The 24,858-nt window shown below is 43.1% G+C and overlaps 1 protein-coding gene across 5 annotated transcripts in view; it reads right to left on the reverse strand.

Annotated features, from left to right (window-relative positions):
• Window positions 1–24,205, reverse strand: part of LOC106567236 (membrane-associated guanylate kinase, WW and PDZ domain-containing protein 1) — a 49,432-nt gene extending 25,227 nt beyond the window's left edge. For 2 of the 5 annotated variants that reach the window (XM_014136279.2, XM_014136283.2), the window contains exons 1-4: window positions 23,358–23,643; window positions 12,209–12,498; window positions 9,961–10,077; window positions 862–981 (exon numbers count right to left, since the gene is read on the reverse strand). In XM_014136279.2, coding sequence (XP_013991754.1) covers window positions 862–981; window positions 9,961–10,077; window positions 12,209–12,498; window positions 23,358–23,440 — 610 coding nt within the window. In that variant the 5' untranslated portion in view covers window positions 23,441–23,643. Of the gene's footprint in view, window positions 1–861; window positions 982–9,960; window positions 10,078–12,208; window positions 12,499–23,357; window positions 23,644–23,918 lie in introns of those variants that run through there. The other 3 variants (XM_014136280.2, XM_014136278.2, XM_014136282.2) reach the window with 2 other exon arrangements.
• Between the last annotated feature and the right edge of the window lie 653 nt (window positions 24,206–24,858).

Raw genomic sequence — 24,858 nt, forward strand, 5'->3', positions numbered from 1 at the left:
ATATGATTGTGAAAAGGATAAAAAGGATAAGAGGTAAAGCGATTCCATCTAGAGATCCCAAACACACAGTTGAAATAGCTATCATTATATGAAATATAGAAAATACAGTAAATCTGAAATATTATGATGGCAGTGTTCCAGTGCAATGCATACATCACATAGATTTACCATCCAACCTAGGGATCAGTACAGTACAGTATAGTATACGTTTTCCTTCTTCAATTATATCCTTCTGTTGTGGCAGCTAGAGTACAAATCAAATGACTTAAATCTATTCCTCCAGCTCCAGTACAGAGAAACATTAGGTTGTTGATGTACTCGTCAAGGTTATCCCACCACAGTGTCACTGTACTGCAGACTCGCTGATTCTCCGGATTGCTTTGCAGGAGCCGTACCGCCGTCAATGTCACATGTGAGGCAAAGTGAAGATGGCATTTATTGTGCCCATTAAACTCATATGAATTATGCATGCTAATCCGGGGTTGCTTTTTTAATCAGAGGAAGCGGTCCAACTTTAACCCTCCCCTGACTGGGGTGGGTTGTGCAGGTTGGAGCGACTGAGACCTGTTCAAGACCTGGTGTCATTAACTACATGTAAGTAATAAGGCTTCCTCTGAGAAAATTATCTTATATCCTATTATATTAATGATATTCACCAGCCATGTGCCTGCCTGGTAAGAGACTGTGTGGACTGGTTTGTGAGTTAACCCTCTACCCCTATAGATAGACTAGCATGCTCTATCTGCAATATACAGTACACGACCTACAGTGTGTTGATCATGAAATAATGTCTATGAAATTAAATGCAGTTGAAGTCAGAGGGAGATGACTTAGCGAAGTAAATACCTCTCCTCTCCTCACCTTTGAACTTGCCGCTCTCCAGAAGAGCTCCTGACTCCTCCAAAGAGAAGAACTCTTCTATGGAGACAAAGTTGTAGTCCACCCCTGAGATCTCCCCATCATGGGGCAGTCTGGTCGTGCCTGGAGAGTGAGACGAGAGAAAGTTACACATCCCAATCTGTCTCCACAGTTCACTGTTAGAACTTAATGCATTAGCATACCCCTTATGAAATGATACAAAAAGTATTGAACCTGATACTGTATATAGCATGTGCAATTAGGATATGTACAGTCACATAATACATTGCAAGGACTCATTCCGTGTGCAATAATAGTGTTTAACATGATTTTTGAATGACTACCTCATATCTGTACCCCACACACACAATTATCTGTAAGCTCAGTCGATATTGAATATCCCTTTGAGCATGATGAAGTTATTAATTACACTTTGGATGGTGTATCAATACGCCCAGTCATTACAAAGATAAAAAAATACAGGTGTCGTTCCTAACTCAGTTCCCGAAGAGGAAGAGGACCACTCAGGGATTTCACCATGAGGCCAATGGTGCCTTTAACAGTTACAGAGTTGAATGGCTGTAATAGGAGAAAACTGAGGATGGATCAACAACATTGTAGTTACTCAACAATACTAACCTAATTGACAGTGTAAAGAAGGAAGCATGCACAGAATAAACTATTCCAAAACATGCATCCTGTTTACAAATAAGGCACTAAAGTAAAACTGCAAAGAATATGGCAAATTAACTTTATGTCCTGAATACAAAGTGTTATGTCTGGGGCATATCCAACACAACACATCACAGAGTACCACTCTTCATATTTTCAAGCATGGTGGTGGCTGCGTCATGTTATGGGTATGTTTGTCACCTGCAATTGAGTTTTTTTGGGGATAAAAATAAACGTAATAGAGCTAAGCACAGTCAAAATCCTAGAGGAAAACCTGCTTCAGTCTGCTTTCCAACAGACACTGGAAGACAAATTCACCTTTCAGCAAGACAATAACCTAAAATACAAGGCCAAATATACACTGGCATTGCTTAACAAAACAACATTGAATGTTCCTCAGTGGCTTAGTTACAGTTTTGACTTAAATTGGCTTGAAAATCAATAGAAAGACTTGGCTGACGAAAATGGCTGATGATGATCAACAACCAACCTGACAGTGCTTGAAGAATTCAAAAAATAATAAACTGCAAATATTGTACAATCCAGGTATACAAAGCTGTTAGAGACTTACCCAGAAAGACTCACAGCTGTAATTGCTGACGAAGGTGATTCTAACATGGGTGTGGGGGTGTGAATAATTATGTAAATTAGATTTTTGTATTTCATTTTCAATAAATGTGCAAACATTTCTAAAAACATGTTTTCACTTGTCATTATGGAGTATTGTGTGTAGACAGGTGAGAGAAAAAATTGTATTAATCAATTTTGAATTCAGGCTGTAACACAACAAAATGTGGAATTAGTCAAGGGAAATTAATACTTTCTGAAGGCACTGTAGTCTACAGCATTTCATATTCTTTCTTAGAGATGAAAGGAAGGTACAGATGTCAGATCAAAATTTGATCACCCTGTTAGTGCTGAGAATTTTCTTACACCACAGGATTAACAGAAATTCAGTGAAAACCCGCAATAACACACGGCTATATTAACAGTACTTGTTGTAAGAGACGGACCAAGGCACAGTGTTTGTTGAGTTCCACATATTTATTTAAAGTGAAACTTCCTTAACCAAAACAATAAACAAGCAACACAACGTGACTACATGGTGACACAAGCACCAACACAAACAATATCCCACAAACACAGGTGGGAAAAATGGCTACCTAAATATAATCCCCAATTAGAGGCAACAATTACCAGCTGCCTCTAATTGGGAACCATACAAAACACCAACATAGAAATATTGAACTAGAACACCCCCTAGTCACGCCCTGACCTACTACACCATAGAGAACCAATGGCTTTCTATGGTCACGGCGTGACAGCACTGCACTTTCATGTTGCCTAATTTTGGCCAGCTAATAGCCTAACCACTGATCAAGCGACATTACATCAGCAGAAACGTGTGAATGGACTCAACTTGTTCCAGCAAAAAATTATATTGCTGCATCAATACTGGTCAAATTAAGATCCAATATCTGTAGGTTGATTAGTAGCCCTCTACACTTGTACCCGTATACGGGTTGAAAATTGCAGATTTGTACACTGATAAGTGCCTAAATTGGAATGCTGTGACTGTACAGTAACATGCTATAAATGGTTTCAGAGCTCAGGCTCTGCGCTTCACAGCTCTGTATGGGTTTTGACTGACAGACTTTCTGAACTTGAGCACCGCACATGACAAGAAGTTGACCCCATCCCTCCCGCTAATTGGGCAACTTTAGTAAAAAAATATATATCTATGAGTGAGGAAATGCTGTAAATTAAGAGGACTCGTAAAATGAGACGTTGAGGATTATAATAAATACTGCTTTGATGTCATACAAGCAAGCCAAATACCCGTGAGTCCAAATGAGCACTTCATATTTCCATATCCTGAAACTCATGTAATATACAGTGTCAACATTTATGATCACTATGTTGGATGTAGAGTTACAAGATGACATGGCGTTATACCCTGGGTTGTCCTGAACAGAAGGAGCCTATATTTGTTGTATTGTAAAGAAAATTTGCTGCGGACAACACATTTTTTTCACCCTTATAGAAACATTGTAGAATCATCCGCACAACTGGATAGTTTTTGTGTTGTGGGAACATATCTTTTGTGATGTCCCCAACAATGTTCCCACCAGACTGTTTCCACAACTTAATTAAACATTCTGGGAACCGTTAAAAGAACAGACGAAATGTGTTCTGAGAACATTCTTGCAATATCAGGCGAATGTTTTATCCAAACATTCTATAATTATCAGCATGACTGGACAATTTTTGTTATGAGAACATCTAACAAATGTTCTGGGAACTTTCACAGAACCAATTTTTGTTTGCTGGTGTCACGGCTGTTTGAAGGAGTGGACCAAAATGCAGCGTGTTCGTAGTTCCACATATTTATTAGACGTGAAACTGAATGCAATACATAAATAACTTGAAAAAACAACAAACCATGACGCAGAGAGGAAACCACACTACTCAAACGAAAATAACCCACAAACAACAATGAGAAAAACCCCTACTTAAATATGATCTCTAATCAGAGGCAATGAGGATCAGCTGCCTCCAATTAGAGATCAACCCCCAAACAATCCCAACATAGAAATAGACAAACTAGAACTTAAACATAGAAATAGAAAACATAGAACATCCCAAAACACCCCCTGTCACGCCCTGCCCTACTCTACTATAGAAAATGACATCTTACTAGGGTCAGGACGTGACAGCTGGAAGGGCAATTGTGTGTGCTTACTCTAGTTCCTCAATGGCACAGCTTGGAGAGCTCAAAAAAGCACCTTATAGTTGAAGACTTCTTTGAGTCATAAAAGCGCATTAAAATTACGGAGGAACTGTGCACACTTTGGAGAGGTGTGTGTCCACTTGGAGACACCAGTTAGACCTCTCACTCAAAGCCTTGTAATATTTTTGTCTTATGTTTCACCTAATCAAATTTTAGAAAAATATCATTTTAATGCTGCAAAAAGTACAGTATATGTAAAATGCACATAAAATCAACAGTGTAGTGTTTGGATTCAGTCTTGTGTCAGGTGAACTGTTGTGTCCACACCATTAGTCTAATACTTTTCCCATAATCTCCAAACTCTTCCCCTTTAATAGCTACCATAGTTACGCATATGCTTTCCATATTTCTTCTGTAAGAAACATTTCAATTTAGCCCCATCCATATATGCCAATTCCCACGAGTGTAAGGGGTTAAATCAATGCTTACTTGTTACATGTCAGCATGGGTGAAACTTGCTTGTAAACCTTCCAAAAAAACCCTAATCAGGCCTCAGTTTGAAATGAATCCCTTCCAAACAGCAAGCTAAGGTCAAATTCATGTCCTTCTCCTTCTCCTGGAAGAGCACATACTGTATCATGGCAGAGTGGGGCCAGTAGGAGGGAGTCAAACCCAGTTACTCCATAAAACATATGATTAATGCACTGCTGTCTCACCATCAGGGAGGGCACAGCACTCCACACTACAATGACAATGACACACATACAACACAACACTGCCTGCCTCTCCTCTTTATACTGTGTTAGAGCCTGTTAATATGTCCCAATCAGCAACAGAAGATGAGGCTCTATCTCTAATAAAACATCTGATAGCAAATCTCCTGATGCCCTCTGACGTGTGTAGAATTATTCTCTTCCCCTCAGGACAGAGTAGACTCACTAATGCTAATACTGAGGAAGTAGGAAATGTGTGTGTGTGTGTGTGTATGTGTGCGTGCGTGCGTGAGCGCGCGCGTGTGTGTGTGTGTGTGTGTGGCTAGGACTCATTACCAATGCCCTCCTCTGAGATATATATAACATGTCAGCAGGAGATAGCTGGGATTATTGACATATTCCTCCATGCGTCTCCCCTCAGGCCCCCCACTGATCCCATTGGCCAGGGGAGAGAGGGAGAAAGAGTGAGCGAGATAGAAGGAGTTTTAGGAGTAGAGGGGTAATTAAGCAGAGCTTCTTATCAACACCAAGACACAGCTGTCAGTCAAAGACAGGATAGGAGTCAGAACTTGTCATGATCAAACCCACAGTGGGCACAACTGACTATCCAAAATCACCACAGGCCAACATCACTACAGGCTAACATCACTACAGGCCAACATCACTACAGGCCAACATCACTACAGGCCAACATCACTACAGGCCAACATCACCACAGGCCAACATCACCACAGGCCAACATCACTACTGGCCAACATCACTACTGGCCAACATCACTACAGGCCAACATCACTACAGGCCATCGCCACATGCCAACATCACCACATGCCAACATCACTACAGGCCAACATCACTACAGGCCAACATCACTACAGGCCAACATCACCACAGGCCAACATCACTACAGGCTAACATCACTACAGGCTAACATCACTACAGGCCAACATCACTACAGGCCAACATCACTACTGGCCAACATCACTACTGGCCAACATCACTACTGGCCAACATCACTACAGGCCAACATCACTACAGGCCAACATCACTACTGGCCAACATCACTACAGGCCAACATCACTACAGGCCAACATCACTACAGGCCAACTTCACTACAGGCCATCGCCACATGCCAACATCACCACAGGCCATCACCACATGCCAACATCACTACAGGCCAACATCACTACAGGCCAACATCACCACAGGCCAACATCACTACAGGCCAACATCACTACAGGCCAACATCACTACAGGCCATCACCACATGCCAACATCACTACAGGCCAACATCACTACAGGCCATCACCACATGCCAACATCACTACAGGCCATCACCACATGCCAACATCACTACAGGCCATCACCACATGCCAACATCACTACAGGCCATCACCACATGCCAACATCACTATAGGCCAACATCACCACAGGCCAACATCACTACAGGCCAACATCACTACAGGCCAACATCACCACAGGCCAACATCACCACAGGCTAACATCACCACAGGCCAACATCACCACATGCCAACATCACTACAGACCAACATCACCACAGGCCAACATAACTACTGGCCAACATCACCACAGGCCAACATCACTACTTGCCAACAGCACTACAGGCCAACATTACAACAGGCCAACATCACTACAGGCCAACATCACCACATGCCAACATCACTACTTGCCAACATCATCACATGCCAACATCATCACATGCCAACATCACTACAGGCCAACATCACTACAGGCCATCACCACATGCCAACATCACTATAGGCCAACATCACCACAGGCCAACATCACTACAGGCCAACATCACTACAGGCCAACATCACCACAGGCCAACATCACCACAGGCTAACATGACCACAGGCTAACATCACCACAGGCCAACATCACCACATGCCAACATCACTACAGACCAACATCACCACAGGCCAACATAACTACTGGCCAACATCACCACAGGCCAACATCACTACTTGCCAACAGCACTACAGGCCAACATCACTACAGGCCAACATCACTACAGGCTAACATCACTACAGGCCAACATCACTACTGGCCAACATCACTACTGGCCAACATCACTACAGGCCAACATCACTACAGGCCAACATCACTACAGGCCAACATCACTACAGGCCATCACCACAGGCCAACATCACTACAGGCCAACATCACTACTGGCCAACATCACTACAGGCCAACATCACTACTGGCCAACATAAACCAAATGTAAAATAATGTAAATAATACAACAGTTTTTATATGTTAGTAATTTAGAATTCATGGAGATCACTCCATTCTTTACTAGGGATAGTAAAGAATTCAGCTGTCCTTAAGTCTTTCCTAAAATTGAGTCATCCTATGCAAAGTAAAGGGCAGATAGGAGAGACACATACAGTTTGATGCAACTAGACATATGTACAAATAGTTCCTAGAAGAGAGTATGTGGTATGTAGTTCCCAAATGAATTATGATAATGTTGTGTCTCTGTCTAATGACTATATGCACCACAACAACCCATGGAGATATTAGGTAGCTGTCTACTGCCAGCCCTCCCCCGAGGCACGAACGCACATCTGCTTTTCATTTCATTCTGCCTCTAAATTATTGATAAATGACTTGCATTTACTTCATTCTGTTTAGCGTAAAAAAAAATCATGTCATGCTCTTATGAGAGTCACTGTGTGTAAACATATTTCTTGCCAGGGGCAACATAATGTAGAGTAGAGTACACAGTATGTTTTAAATCGCGAGGGGATTGAGATACTTTCAAAGCAAAATGCACATCCGTTATTTCTCAGTTCTTCTAAGAACAAAAGACAAATACAGTGAGGATATCCACACACTAACTTTGTTCAAATAGCAATTCACATTTTTATTTTGCCTATAGTTCCAAATAAAATATTAAAAACATGAACCACTTATTTAAAAAGGCAATACATCCAAAAAAACATGAACATAATAGGATGCAACTTATTATCCACTGCTAACTGCCAGCTAAGGCATGGTTTGCCACCTCATCTTAAAAACATATTGATCTGAGACAGTAAAGCAGGCCTAGCAAAGTACATAAGGGGCTTTCAGATGGACTACATTGATACACCATTCACCCCTGTCTGTGATCTACACTTGGTAACTCGCTTCATTTACCTCAATGCTTTTACATTTGTATAAATAACACATTTCATTCCCCCAATAGGTTGTTTGTGTCCTGGAATATAAGTAGGAGCATAGATGTATATCATGAAGTAGTACAAGAGTGTCATTTGAGCTGACTTGCTCGTGTTTTTGCAAGTGGGCTAAACTAGGATTTCAACATTGTTACAGTGTTTGTCTATGTTGGTATAGAAGGGAGCGGGAGAGCAGCAGCATCTTACTGTGTCATCCATCTCCTGCAGATCAGAGGATTACACAGCCAGGGGATGAGCGTGCCGCCTCGCTGTCACTCCAACTTAGAGAGCCAGGCAGGAAGTTGTGTCACAAGTCTATCTCCACCCGGGTCTAGCAGCACCAGGGCGGCTGTACACCACACTCTCTAATCCATAATCCATAAATGCTGAGCATATTTATAGTACAGATGCTACAGACTAAAGATCAGACTGATCCATCACCCCCATCTAATTACAAACTGGATAAATGGAATTGTTATGTAAAAGGACTTTGGCTTGGAGAATGTGTATGCTTCTTTTATGTGAACGTCCTGTATATCGCAATGTTCAAAGCTCAAAGACACAGAATGTCTTGTTGTTTTCTGGCGTATTCTTGGGAGTTTTAACCTGCGCGCGTGCGCATGTGTGTGTGTGTGTGTGTGTGTGTGTGTGTGTGTGTGTGTGTGTGTGTGTGTGTGTGTGTGTGAGAGAGACGTGGCGGAGATGCTGACTGGTTTGGCAGACTGTTCCACATGACCTACTTCCTGGCTAAACATGAGATTAGCGCCAAACTCCCCATCGCCGTGGGCTGGCCAGAGTGGTCTGTGGCCAGCCCGCCAGGCAGACTAATGACAGTTTAAGAGAGAAAACATGACACAAGCCAAACCTATCAGACAGATATTACACCAGTCAGTGATATGACACCAAAATAAGAGCTTCACAGAAATCCACACCATAGTCCTCTCCAGTCCACTCTCACTGTGACATCCCTCTGGCCCTTAGAGAGAAGATTGAGAGAGCAACTGACACTCTATATACCCAGAAGTCTTTGCTTCAAATGTTTTAGACAACTTTAAATCATTATCATTGAACAAAGTAATTGAGGTTAACTATATAAATAGATGAAAACACATACAAAATAAAGAGAAAAAGTAATATGTAACCAAACAAGAAAGAGACAGACATGAACCTGTGAAATAGCAGAAAATGAAGACAGAAAAAGCTACCGATACAAACTGGATAAAGTTAACAGTGTAAAAATACAGATAGCTGCCATGGAAATGTCCTAGGGAATATTCCTCTAGGTGCTTTCTCTCACCTAAACTTGACTTGTAATTGAATGTTTGACTGATGAAGCCAGGGTTGACAAATCACTTTTTAAATCCACTCAACACATGTCTACGCGCATATATTTACACACGGTCGTGGCAAGAACAGCTTTCCCGACTCTGATTGTGATTGCACACCAATTAACACTGTTTTCATAGTGACAGCCATGTAGGTCTACACTAAATCTAAATGAAGGTCTTAAATAAGGAAATTGTTGAAGTGTTTAAATGTTGAGATGCGATGTCCAGATATGTAATGAGCATAGAGATACTAATTCCTATTTCTCTTATTAAAAAGTACTTACTAACCTAGAATGGACTCGCATGTTACAGACTCTGGAACAGATACAGAGGTGGACTCACAATTATAGCGTCCCAACGGATTTAGAGGGCATAGCTGCAAAGGACTTAAAGGGGACTCGCAAGTTACAGCAACAGGGGTCAGTAACGGGCACAGTGTGAGGGAGAGGTGCTGGGCACAGCGTCATGGGACTCACATGGCACTGCTCGGAGGTAGAGGTTCTCCCGGATGACCTGCTGAAGCTGGCTGTCCATGGAGCCTGGAGTGAAGCACTTACTCAGATACAGCCTGAGGTCCTTACACAAGGCAGAGCCTGAGAGGCAGAGACAGGGAGAGAGAGGGGAGAGAAACAGAAAGAGGGGGGGGAGACGGAGACAGACGGAGAGAACTTGCTAAATCAGCTCAACAGTCAAAAACTGACGAATTGTGTAAATATTTGTATACCCTGTCAAAAGGAGAGTGACAGCCCAAGCCAACATTCCCCAGACTGTATCGCTATAGTAGCTTTGATTTACCCCTATATCATTCCAGCCCCCTCCTTCCCAATCCCTCCCTCTCTAATAAACACTACATCTCCTTCTTAACACTTTATCAGTCATCCTGAGTGCATAATATATTATTTCCCGGCCTCTCATGCATAGCCTAATAACACAGAGGCGGTGTGGTGCTGTCACACAGGAGGCTGGGCTGTTGGCCCAGGCACTTATTTCACTCTCTGATCTATTTGTTTAATCTCAAGTGCTTTATGGCCTCTGATGACAAGTCACTTGGTGTTATGGATGGCCTGAGAGCATCTCCCTGCTCGTCACACTGACAGACAACCACCACATCCACTCCTCCCCTGCCCCTGCTGCTACTGCTTCCCAACCCTCTGTCTCTGGTAAAGTGGCCTGTACTATAAGCTGGGCCCAGATGTGAGTGCAGATTGAATCCGCTGTGCTGCTATTAAAACGTCTCTGTAATAAAACTTTATTAGCACAGGTAGTCTCCTACACCCACACATGACCCGCCACATATGGCCAGTATGACGCGCAAGACCCGGGCCTGCAGCTTCCTGGGAGAAATAATGAGAAGCTTTTGTTGGCATTGTGAAACAGCTGTCCAGCATTGTGCTTGATGAATATAAAAAATACATCAGACTAATGTTGTCATATATACTGTGAGTAAAATGAACTGGAGTGCTTGCTTTCACAGAGCTATGTTGTTTTCACAGAAACAACAGAATACACTAGACAAAAGCACATATGATGTACATCCATGAACACTGCTTCACCACAACACAATATGGCACATCACAGTTAAGTAAGGTGTTGTCCTACACATCAGCTTTCAAGGTCATCATAGACAGTAATGATTGTGTTTGTCTGTCAAAGCATGGACAGGGTTGGTACAAGCCCTTTAATCCTTGTGTCACACAGATATAATGAAGGGATCATTTGCCACACTTACTTAGTCTCATATCATATCATTAGTGGTGTAAAGCCTGAAAACACTATGGTGTCCCTGACAGCCTGGACTGTGGAGGAGGAGAAGGTGGAGGAGGAGGCGGAAGGAGGATGTGTAGAAGGCGGAGGTGGAGGAGGGGGAAGGGGAGGAAGAGGAGGAGCATGAGGGAGGAGAAATGAGGAGGTGTAGGCCTAGAGCACAGGCAGTACAGCAGCACATTACAGCTCAGCCCATCCATCTCTGTTCACAGTACATGCAGTCGGAATACCCAGGTAGGGAGGTTGGCCTGACCGCCTGGCTCACAGAATGATAATGGATGGACCAGCGGCAGAGGGACCAGGATTAAAGGGCCCCATTTACAGTCCTGCTGGCGATTTAGCCATCAATCTACCCCAGCAAGGCCATGGGGAGCCACGGTCAGGTGACATAGTGCTGACATATTGCTCCGTTCAGACCTAACAAAGACATCCGTCACCTCACCCCCCTCTATAAATTCCAAGGCCCCTCCAGGGTGATAGACAACTGTATCGTCACATCGTCACAGCCCTCTCTGGACTCCTTGTCACATGTGTCATCGGGAATTTGAAGACTTCCCTCTCTCCACACACTGTGTTTTAGGGACCGCCCGCAGCAGACGTCTGACTGCTGCCACTTTTCAGGCGATTCTACGTGTAAAATCAGTGCACACTCGGTTCACAAATTACGTTCAGAGGTGCTAAGTACTCCGGGCCAGCAAACTGGTGGTTAGACTGAGCCTTGCAGTTGTCAAGTTTGTTTTTCCAGTATCAGTGATTATTCAGCTATGTTTGGATAACCACTTGGGAAGCGTGTTATTCTATGAGTTGCCTAAGGGAGGCAGTGTGACCATTCACATAGTGTTATCATGTGAAGGAGAAGTTGGGGTTGACAACGATGTTAGTCATTGACGGATGAAGCAGCAGCATTCACAATGTGTCCCCAGACCAAGGAGTAAGTTACCACACTGAGCCATACAGTACCTGGTGAGACCGTCTTGATGCGGATGGGATGGAGGCAGGAGTTAAGGACCCCGCGGACATCTCCTAGTGTCATCCCTAACACAGGGGTACCCCCAATCTCTAGGATGATGTCGCCCACTGTGAACCCGCCCCCGGGGGCTGCGGTGACGAATGGGAACTCTCCATAGTCAGCTCCGCCGCCCACGGCCACCCCCAGTTCCCCAGAGGAACCAACCAGGGGGATGAAGCTCTCCTGGACCTTGGAGCGCCAGTGCAGCTTCCTCACGGCTGCCTTAGACATGGCAAAAGAGCTGAGGAGGGGGGAGAGGGGGAGAGGGAGAGAGAGAGCGAGAGAGCGAGAGAGGGTGTGAGACAGAAACAGGGAAGACAGTGCCACTGACACAATCGTGTTATTAAGGTGTGATTTCATGTCTCAGGATTTCATTAACCTGACGTCTCCCAAGGTACTGTTGAGAAAATGTAAATATCCTCAATACAAAACAATTGCAGTAAAAGGACAGCACTGAGTTCAAGCACTCCCTCCTTTAGCACAGAGGACCTGCATGTGAAGCAGAATGACATGGAAACTGTGTGTGTTATACAAACACTGTGTACTTGACCGTGGGTCGAACAGAAATACAGTAAACAAACTGTCAAACGCTCAACTGTCACACTCAATACGGATGCTTCTTTACCTCAATGGAACACCTTTTCTATTGTATATACACAATATGCAACATAAACACACAAAACATACAGGTAGGTATATTCTCATCATGGCAGATGGAAAGATCTAGTCTGTTGCCAGGGAGACCTCATAGTGTACTGGAAATGAATGTCTGTTATTGATATGGGTAATTCAATACAAACAGAAAAATCTGAAATAAATTGACAGTGAAATGTTGTGGTGTCTCAATTATATCTACTAAGAATTGCATTTACTGTAATATACTTCTATAAATCCTCTTTCTATCATGATTATTCCATGTGCACTGAAACTCCTGCTGAGGAAATGTTTGCTTTCGAGTCAGATATTGCAGCCTATGGAAATGAGTATGCAGTCAAAACAGTGCTGTTGCACTGGACATGTTGCACTGAAGGCTATGTGAATTGCATGATTCACCACTATGTCTAGAATTCCAAAAGAACAGCATTGTAAGTTAAGTGTGATGCCTCTTCCAACAGTTGACTTTTAAAGGTCTTTGTTGAGAACCAGTGAAGTGGCAGGTGGGCGGCTCAGTGAGAGAGGGCAGGTGCTCCTACACCGTGACTGAGAGAGAGTGCCTCGGTCTGACAGGATGGGAGCAGTACTGTCAGACTGTTACACAGGAGACACACGGATCTTAGAGACAAAGAGACGTTACACTTACCCAACACAGGGACGGATGGGGTAGGTGTATGGATGAAAGACTGTGAGACAGCCAAAAATAAAGATCGATTTTAAGCGAGACACACGCTACTGAGGGACTGACATATAATGAAAGGCAGGGAGAACAAAAAGTGTAATGTTTAAGCACTGTGTAATTATTTTTTGTCCTAATAATGAGTTATCTCTGTTATCACAGAAGGCTCCCTGTGTTGATACCTTAACATGCGGTGACTTAGTGACCCAGGGATGGAGGGGATGGAGGGACAGGAAGGCTGGCTTTTAGCAGAGGAAGTGAGGACAGCAGAGTCTCCCCCCAGGCCCACCTGCCCAGGGTCAGCACACCTAATGAGGCTAATTTATATAGTGTGAGCAAGGGACACGCCTAATCACTTCCTCTTGACTGACTGGCTGGCTGATCAGCCATGTATCCTCCTCCATCTTCCATCTCATCTCCTCCCTCTCCCCTGGCTGGTGGCGCCACAGCTGATAGGACGAGGGAGGGGTAGTGAAGGGGGAGGAGAGAGGGCGGAGGGAGAGGTGGGAGCGATAGAGGGGGATAGCGATAGCGTGGGTGTGGGGAGAGGGGGAGAGAGAGTGGGAGAGAAAGCGAGAGACAGAGACAGATAGAGACAGAAAGAGAGAGAGAGAGAGAGAGAGAGAGAGAGAGAGAGAGAGAGAGAGAGAGAGAAAGAGAGAAAGAAAGAGAGGCACCACACAGCCTGGGGTTGGCAGTGGAGTCGCCAGTTTGACCTTGCAGGGCGACAGGAGCCAGAGCTTGGTTACAGTCTGGTCTGCTCTATGGGGGCCAATGATTTCTGTTTTATTTGGCTTCTGTTCATCCAGAGCCAAGTGAGTCTGCGAATTGAATTGATAAAAGAGCAAAATCATGAGTAGGTACTGTTTCCAGAGAAAAAATATCTGTGAAAAATGATGCTTATTTCTTAATTGATCGCTAATTGTCCTCTCTGCACACTCCCTCTCTTTCTGTCCTGCTGTGAGACCTTCTGCAGCTGAACTTCCCAACCATACATCCTTCCATCCACACACAGAGTACACACAAACAAAGAGTCCCCCAATCAATAAAACACATGCACCAAATACAGAATGAGCATGAAACAAGGCATACACAATCTAATACCATATGTAAGGGATAATCAACGAGAGGCTATGCTTCCTATGGAAAATAATTAACGACATGGAAGGTGTGTTCCACGACGCACTAGCCGAGTGGAACTAACCTTCCACGAAGTTGCAATATTTTCCAGAGAACCCATAGAGCCCCAAGTTGATTATCTCTAGAATTTAACACACGCCGTGAGAAATGTGTTCATTTGCCAGTAGAAATGTGTTCAACATCCACTGAAGTCGCTAGCAAGTTTACTAGATACACTATATATACAAAAGTATGTGGACACCCATCCAAATGAATGGATTCGGCTACTTCAGCCACACCCGTTGCTGACAGGTGTATAAAATCGAGCACATAGCTATGCAATCTCCATAGACAAACATTGGCAGTAGAATGGCCTTACTGAAGAGCTCAGTGACTTTCAATGTGGCACCGTTATAGGATGCCACCTTTCAAACAAGTCAGTTCGTCAAATTTCTGCCCTGCTAGAGCTGCCCTGGTCAACTGTAAGTGCTGTTATTGTGAAGTGGAAACGTCTAGGAGGAACGACGGCTCAGCCGCAAAGTGGTAGGCCACACAAGCTCACAGAACGGGACTAACCAGTGCTGAAGGGCGTAGCACGTAAAAATAGTCTGTCCTCGGTTGCAACACTCACTACTGAGTTCCAAACTGCCTCTGGAAGCAACGTCAGCGCAATAACTGTTCATCGGGAGCTTCATGAAATGGGTTTCCATGGCCAGGCAGCCGCACACAAGCCTAAGATCACCATGCACAATGCCAAGCGTCGGCTGGTGTGGTGTAAAGCTCTCCACCATTGGACTCTGGAGCAGTGGAAACGCTTTCTTTGGAGTGATGAATCACGCTTCACCATCTGGCAGTCCGACCGACGAATCTGGATTTGGTGGATGCCAGGAGAACGCTACCTGCCCCAAGGCATAGTGCCAACTGTAAAGTTTGGTGGAGGAGGAATAGTTGTCTGGGGCTGTTTGTCATGGTTTGGGCTAGGCCGTTAGTTCCAGTGGAGGGAAATCTTAACGCTACAGCATACAATGACATTGCAGACGATTCTGTGCTTCAAACTTTGTGACAACAGTTTGGGGAAGGCCCTTTCCTGTTTCAGCTTTCAATGCCCCCATGCACAAAGTGATGAATTGGAACGTCGACTGCGAGCCAGGCCTAATCGCCCAACATCAGTGCCTGGCCTCACTAATGCTCTTGTGGCTGAATGGAAGCAAGTCCCCGCAGCAATGTTCCAACATCTAGTGGAAAGCCTTCCCAGAAGACTGGAGGCTGTTATAGCAGCAAAGAGGGGACCAACTCAATATTAAAGCCCATGATTTCAGAATGAGATGTTTGACGAGCAGGTGACCACATACTTTTGGTCATGGAGTGTAGCTACAGTAGTTGCCGTGATAACCAAACAAACAGACTTGCTCGTTTAGCTAACCATCGGCCCAAGCTTGCCATTATGGGGTGGCAGCGTAGCCTAGTGGTTAGAGTGTTGGACTAGTAACCAGAAGGTTGCAAGATCGAATCCCCGAGCCGACAAGGTACGAATCTGTTGTTCTGCCCCTGAACAAGGCAGTTAACCCACTGTTCCTAGGCCGTCATTGAAAATAAGAATTTGTTCTTAACTGACTTGCCTAGTTAAATAAAGGAAGTTGAATTCAATAATGTTTTCAATTCAACTTTTGCTTTCAAAAGCAGCTCAAACATATAAGATGTAAGAATGAACTATAACCATTGAATTCTACTCTGCAAATATAACATGCATTATAGGGAATGTACACTCTAGAATGCCCTTCGAGACAATCAGAAACAAATATTAAACAATGCCATGGTATAAGAAAACAATAACGCATGACAAATGATATTAGCATCGACATATGTGATCTTTTCATCTTTCCGAAAGCATTACCCTGACTCCATCATGTTTGAATGAAATGTAAGTACGTTTTGAGATCCCAAGCGCTCTATCTAAAGATGTTCATCTTCTGAGCTATAAATGCTTAAATGCTATTTTCTGATGTATTATCATATCTGGTTCCCCCATGTTTGGGTTTTGCATGGCTCTGCCTCTGGCTGTGGTCAGATTTACAAGAGATGCCCGCTGTGGTGTGGTGTTCATAGCTGCTGTCTTGATCTCTGTAGCTTCAGGGACAACAGTGTCAGCTCTGGTGAGGCTGAGTCCTTAGAGTCCAGTTCTCACACAGAGACAGCCAGTCAACACAGCATAGCTCCCTAGACTTTGTCTCTAGTGCTGTGTGAATGTACTGAAATGTCCTTCTTTCAACTAGTTGTATTCATAACAAAGTTGCCCTAAGAAACATACAATACGTTGAACATTTGAACATTTTAATATTTAAAGAAAGAAAAAAATGTGTGTATCTGTCCTGAATTCTATATAACATACAGTTAGGAAAACCTGACCGTTAAAAGATGGTTCAACAACACAATGCTAAATTTGCAAGACACACGAGCTGTCAAAAGAAATCACACTTCAACTTCCGTAGAGAATCCTTCAGTAAGTCGATAACTCTCTGAAAGACTCTTACTACAAATAAAAACAGCAATACTTCAGACTGCAATTGAATGGCTTGACAGAGGAGAACACACTATACAGATTCAAGGATATCTAGCACTATAAAAATCACCCAGTATTGAAAATGCTGGCCTTTAGCAGAGTGAAGAGCTGACCAATACGTATCCTATTTCACAGACTTCCTCCTCCCAGTGATCTGTTCTGCCATCTTGTCTTTCAGAGGTAATTTCATACCAGTCCGTCCTGACAGAGACCTTAACGTATTCATCTCCCCGTGGAAGCTATTCTTGGAGGTCAATCTTCATTCCTATCTGATCGTTATTCTTTAATTAAGGAAGTATGAATAGCTACTGCTTCAGGCTACATATAGAGGGAAAACATGAAAAGCATAAACAGGCATTTGTTTTTCTCCATTTGAAGTATGTACTTTTCAGCTCTGAGGGACATACAACATGCTTGTTTTCTTGCATTGAATACTTAACAATCCATTTACTATACCGGATTGTAAATAGTTCATTTAACTTCCTCCTGTGAAAAGAGGCAGTACTAGGATTGAATACTAAGATACAAACCAAAACCAAACAGTCACATACTGTATCACACACTCACATATCACCCACCTGATCCTCTCGTTGTAATATAAATGCCACCAAACAGCACCCCAAACAGCACCCCAAACAGTACCCCAAACAGCACCCCAAACAGCACCCCAAACAGCACCCCAAACAGTACCCCAAACAGTACCCCAAACAGTACCCCAAACAGCACCACAAACAGTACCCCAAACAGTACCCCAAACAGTACCACAAACAGCGAGAAACTGCACAATGGGAAGACCCTAGAACCAAGCAATATCTTTCATTTCATGGTAGATTTTCCTGACGCTTCTTTCAGTTCAGGTTAGACCTCAAGGGTGATAATTTATTCACAACATTAGTTCCCCAGTAAAGAGAACACCGTTTCAGATGAGGCCTTGGGTTTAGTTCAATCATTCAAGGTCTAGTAAAAAAAAGAAAACAAGTGAAGACATTGGAGGGCGTACAATACTCAAAACCTTCAAGAAAACGGTGTAAGCAAAACGCCTCAATTAAGACAGTGGCTAATTGAATTCCACAGCTAAGCAGCTCCTGCAGTGTGTTGGAATATGGAAAAATTGTGGCGCTCTGCAGATTTATCAGGACAGGACTGGAGAAAACGAGGGGGAGAGAGCATTTAGACAGGCATCATTTGGAGCAGCATATGCTATACTTTAAAAGGCTATTGGTCCAGACACAACACAGGCAATAGGCTATCTCAATTGCCTGTCCTGATAACCAATCTCAGTCCTGCTACAGTAGCCCCATGCTTCTTGCTATCTCACCCAGTATCTCGCCTGCTATCGCCTCTGTAGCGATATTACACAATGCCTTCGCGGTGAAGAGACTGTCAGATCTGTTGAGTATCTCAGTGCTTCTAGTGTCAATCTATCTGCCATCCTTCATCCACGTCAATGTGTTTTTATATATAGCGGTAGCTTTATCTCTCCCGACAAGATCTACTCTGATCACAGAAAACTTTGTTCAGACATTATAAAGAGGAGAAACTAAGACAAAACACGTTTTCAAGTGCTGCTGGAATGAGGTCTGTATTTATACACATTTACAAGCATTAACACTATTTAAATGCCCCTAGTATAAGCATTTAAAAAGCATTTGTAGAGATTGAACACACTGAAAAGATTGAACACAATGGTTTCTGTTGCCAAGCTGGTATTGTATAACTGAATCAACATGATTGGAAGCCTAACCTGTTGGATAAATCAACCTCCGGTTTATTCCTTAAATCTAACCCACTGTCACAACATCTTACCCTTCTACTGCACTAAGCCCTTTCCTTCATTAACTCTAACTTGTATTTATCTGAGCTCTCTGCTCCTAATCTCAACTCAAATCAAAATCAAATCAACGTTTATTAGTTGCGTACACACAGTGGTGTAAGGTACTTAAGTAAAAAATCCTTTAAAGTACTACTTAAGTAGTTTTTCGGGGTATCTGTACTTTACTTTACTATTTATACTTTGTCTACTTTTACTTTTACTTCACTACATTCCTATAGAAAATAATGTACTTTTTACTCCATACATTTTCCCTGACACCCAAAGGTACTCGTTACATTTTTACTGCTTAGCAGGACAGGAAAATGGTCCAATTCACACACTTATCAAGAGAACATCCCTGGTCATCCTATTGCCTCGGATCTGGCGGACTCACTAAACACACATGCTTTGTTTGTAAATTATGTCTGAATGTTGGAGTGTGCCACTGGCTATGCGTACATTAAAATAACAAGAAAATGGTGCCATCTGATTTGCTTAACATAAGGAATTTGAAATGATTTATACTTTTACTTTTGATACTTAAGTATATTTTAGCAATTACACTTACTTTGATACTTAAGTATATTAAAAGCAAATACCTTAAGACTTTTACTCAAGTAGTATTTTACTATTACTTGAGTCATTTTCTATTAAGGTATCTTTACTTTTACTTTACGTATGACAATTGAGTACTTTTTCCACCACTGCGTACACAGATTTACAGTACATACAGTAGGGCAGCAGTATCCAAGGTACAGGGTAAAGTACTGGGTGGTAGCCGGCTAGTGACAATGTCTGAGGTTCAGGGCAGGGTACCGGGCAGAGGCCGGCTAGTGATGACTGTTTAACAGTCTGATGGCCTGGAGATAGAAGCTGTTTTTCAGTCTCTTGGTCCAAGCTTTGATGCACCTTTACTGTCTCCGCTTGTTAGCAGTGAGAACAGGCTGTGGCTCGGGTGGCTGAGGTCCTTGATGATCTTCTTGCCTTCCTGTGACACTGGGTGCTGTAGATGTCTTGGAGGGCAGGCAGTGTGGCCCCCGGGATGTGTTGGGCTGAGTCAGCTAACTGCACCACCCTATGGAGAGCCCTGCGGTTGCGGGCAGTGTAGTTGCCGTACCAGGCGGTGATACAACCAGACAGAATGCTCTTGATGGTGCATGATCTTACACCATCCTACAGTGGCTTGTCCATGTTGGAGGTCAGCCTAACAAAGCATGTTAAATAGCCAGCGACCTTAAATATCATTGTAACTAATAGAATGGATACAGCGAGGCCACTCTCTTTAACAGACAGGAAATGCAAATGAGGGTTTCTTCTAGCGTTCAATTTTAATCTTGATCAGCATCTTGTTTTTGGACCTCCCCTGCAGAATATCTACGCAAACTAGCTGTGCAGCAACGTGTGTTAAAAGTCTCTGATGCTCACTCACTATTAAATCTAGGACATGGGATTGCTCAACACAAAACAGACAGCAGTGGCAGATTTAAAAATAAAAGATTAAATGCTTGTGGGATGAAAAACTAAAAATAACTCCCTCTGTGTCAAACATGCAAGCATGGACACACACACACACACAAAACCTGTGGCATACATTAACCCCAATGTAAGATGCATTTGTTTGTAAACCCGTCTATCCGATAGATATTCCATTCAATACCCTCAATCAGAGATGTTCTCTTCCCCTCCATGAATTGTGTGCGCCTCTAGTCTATTCATGTCATCCTTTTGTACACCTCTCACAACGGTGCTTAACACACAGTACAGAATGGGAGTGATCTGAGGATCGACGGAAAATGAAACGTGCAGACATAAACACAACGCCTCTCTTTAGATGGCAGTCTAAGTAAAGGTGACTCCCTAAGGAGTGAAGTACAGAAACATTAAGTCGAACCTCAAATGAACACAGTAATGCATGGGGCAAGTAAGCGGTGTTATTTAGCCATCCAGTAGTACTCCACTTCTATGAAGAAAAATACAACAACAGGTTCCTTATAAGTCTGCCAGGAAGCATATCACTCCTCAGTGAGGTCAGCGATGAGCTCTCATCGTCAGGCGGAGAGCTCACTTTAATTAAAAGGGTCAGTGAGGCATCGTAGCTCCTTTGACTCAGATTAGGGATAAGTACTCTCTCTAAAACATGAGACGGAGCGGAGAATGAAAAGCAGAAAGGAATGAAGGGAGAAAGAATGAAAGAGAATGGGATAAAAAGAGAAAGAAAAGAGAGAGAAAGTAAGAATTTTAAAAAATAAAGGAAAGCACAAGAAAGAGAGAGGACCAGGAAATAAAGGAAAGATGAAACCATTATGGCTGGCTGTCTTTCTGGAGAAGCAATGAACTGATAAAAGGGAGGAGGAGAGGTGTGGTTTTGTGTTTTGCGAGATCACAGTACAGTAACCTGAGGCAGAACTGAGCGGGAGTTGGAGAGCCTGTGTGCGTGTGCATGTGTGTTAGAGTGTGTGGGGGATTGTGCTGATTCAGTATGGATGGGTGAAGGTGACCCTCCCTCCACACTGCTCCGACAGTTCCCTGCCACCTGACATTGATCCTAGTTTTCACACTGACTCAAGCATACCACCATCAGGCTTTTCAAATTATTGCAGTGCAATTGTTATTTCACACGCTGTAATTGATTTGTCATTAAATTGATCTGCACGCTCGATTGGAGGGTTATTTACGTCTGCACACTTAGCAAACACGTACCTGGTCAAAGTACTGCTGTATGTCTGTGTGCCTATCAAATTATATGGATAGATGAGCAACACACATTAAACAGGGAAGAAACAATCTTGGAAATGGGTGCCAGTTCTGTTCAGTACTAATAATAGAATGGCCAACTCAAACATTAACTGCTACACTTGAGACAAGGTCTTAGAATAGACAGTGAACGCTACAACTACAGAATTCCAATGCAGTAACAGAGAGCAAAGATTCGGTCCACAGATGGGGGAGTGTCTGTGTAGCCCTGCCCTGTCAAGGGTAAACTACCGCACATCCTCCGTCCGCCACCTCCTCCTCCCCTAACCACACCTTAAAATCATGAATATGCATGAGTGTGAAGGGAAGAACAAGCACATCATTAGAGAATCAACAACTCCCTGGTGACATAAAGTAATACTACACAAGAGAATGTCACTTCCCACTTAATCTGCTATTCTCTCATTAGCTGGTTAGTGGGGAAAATGTTGAAGACTGCTGGCAAACGGCCAATATATATTTCAGGTTAATTACAGATGGTTAAGACTATGTGAAAGAATGGATAGAAAAAAAGGGGGATGAAGAGAAGGAGATATGAAGAGATAAAGCACATGCCAAAAACAAGACCTTGAAAAGTCAAGGATATGCCATCGGCAACTGAGTCCTAAAATGGGTAGACCTGTGGGTGTCAATGGGTGAGGAGATGAGAGAGAAAGATCAGTTCTCTCAGGGATACAGTGTGTGCCAAGCTGTGGAGGGACAGTGGTCTTCAAGTACAAGTGGCTGGGATAGCGCCACATGTTTCTGGTTCGCCTGGACTTAATTCATGATTCATAATACCACTATAACCTTGACTGCTCCCAGAGCCCAGAGCAACACTCTGTGTGAAGTCAGGGTCACACATCCATCACTTCAAAACAAGCAGGGACACACCCTGCACACCAATTGATAGTCAAACACACAGAGACACAAAAAAAACATGCACAAGCACACACACACATACACACACACAATTATACAAATGCTTACTTACACAGATATTCAAGAACATGTGTGCATTTCATTTGATTAACAACATACAAGCCGTTTGTCACACAAACACACACTGCACAGTAGATTTTGTAGGCATGAAATATGTAAACGCTGTGTCTATGACAACACTAATTGCAAAACGGGCACAAGTCCATTGAACATGTGCAATACTACTATTACAGTAGGACGACTACTTATATTAATTATGTCATTATTAACTGTTTTACATTTTTTGGGGGGTATCACACGGAATCAAGGCATGAAACTAAATTATATTTCTTACAATGTTGAGACTGTCTTGATTATCTTGTCTACTTCTTAGACAATAATAGAAAGAAAAAAAATTGGTGAACAATCACATTCTGGCAATACTGCACAAAGAAAACATTCAAGAAGCTAAAACTGAAAGCTAACCTACAGGTCAACTTTGACCAGTCAACTGTCACCTTTATCAGGAAGATCTCCCTCCCTCATCCTCTGTATAAGGAGCCCACACTCTCACAACACATGGTCACATTGGTATCCTAATATTTAGGGGAAAATACTGACCTGCCTTGGCGCTGACATATACACATTCTTTTCAAGCAATTTAGCCGTTCAAAGAGGAGACGTTTAAACGCGTCTATATACATTGACCCGACCGAAACTACACTTGACCCCAACGGTCACAATTGAATATGAAAAAAGAAATGGAAAATACGTTTCTATTCTAAATGTATTCAATTCAAGCTATTTGAAATCGGACTACGCGAGTTTATTGACAGCTGTTATCGATAGTTTCTGTAGAGCCACTCAGACGCGATGTGCACGCCAGACGGAGTATTTGGACACTGTTGTACAGGATGCTCTACAGCTGAGCACGAGACCCGTGATCTGACAGAGGAAAAAAACAGTCGGGCAAAAAAAAAAACTGCAAATCTGACAGGTTTACTCTATAAATCAAGAGCCTGGTAGGCTATTCAATGGACAGCCTGGGGTTAGTTGTGATAATGGATGCATGGCATGGGTGGTTAACTTAACATGGGCTATGTCTATGTTTAACTCTCACTTATTGGTGGTAACAGAAATGATAGGCTAACAAACGAACCCCGTCCAGACACCGATGCTCACCTTCATAATTCCGGCTTTCTTCTCGGCATATCCCTTTGGTTTTTATCTTCTTTTGATAAATCAGTTTGGTTATAGACGTTAAACCGATTTTTTACACTGTAGTTGAGGCCAATGATGTAAAGAAAAGACACGCGACGATATTGATTTTAACTGGACAGAGGTGTTACGGAACTGGAGATGCGATGCTGCCAGAGAGCGTTAGCGATGCCTTGCGGCAGTTGAACAGGTCACAATTGCGTGGGACTTTAGCATAATGTTCTCGGTCACAAAAAGCAAAGAGAAACAATGAAAACGCAAATGAGCACCAAGGGACGTGGGGGTTTGGGGGAGGGAATGAAGATGGGGAAAAAGAACCGCCCCTACAGTGCAGGCCTACAATATTATCCTTCACTTTATTTAGTTTGTCCGATCCGCTCATCTTTTAGCATTAGGCTAGTCTGGTGAGAGGTTGACATGATAAACATCAAACACAGTATGCTGAAGTTGAAGTCATGGACTAAACTTAAATAACACATTGGACTAACTCAGGTTGGGCATCGAATCTGCAACGCCTATTCTAATATAAAATACAACATATATTAAATGTACAATCGACTACTTTTCAGCCTAAAAAATAAAAGTGGTTGGCTGTACAATAAGACTCTGTACATGTGGCGGCAGGAAGCCTAGTAGTTAAGAGCGATGGGCCAGTAACCTAAAAGTCGCTGATTCGAATCCCTGAGCCAACAAGGTGGGAAACCTGCTATGTTGCCCTTTATTTAGCAAGGCAGTTAACCCCAAACAACAACTGCTCCCTGGGCGCTGATGGTGTCAATTAAGGCAGCCACGCACCTTTCTGATTCAGAGGGGTTTGGTTAAATGGGGAAGACACATATCGGTTGAATGCATTCAGTTGTGCAACAGAAAATTCCCTATAATAAAGGCATTTTGGGAAATGTAG

Source organism: Salmo salar, chromosome ssa13 (genome assembly GCF_905237065.1).
Source record: "Salmo salar chromosome ssa13, Ssal_v3.1, whole genome shotgun sequence".
Classification (NCBI taxonomy): Eukaryota; Metazoa; Chordata; class Actinopteri; order Salmoniformes; family Salmonidae; genus Salmo; species Salmo salar.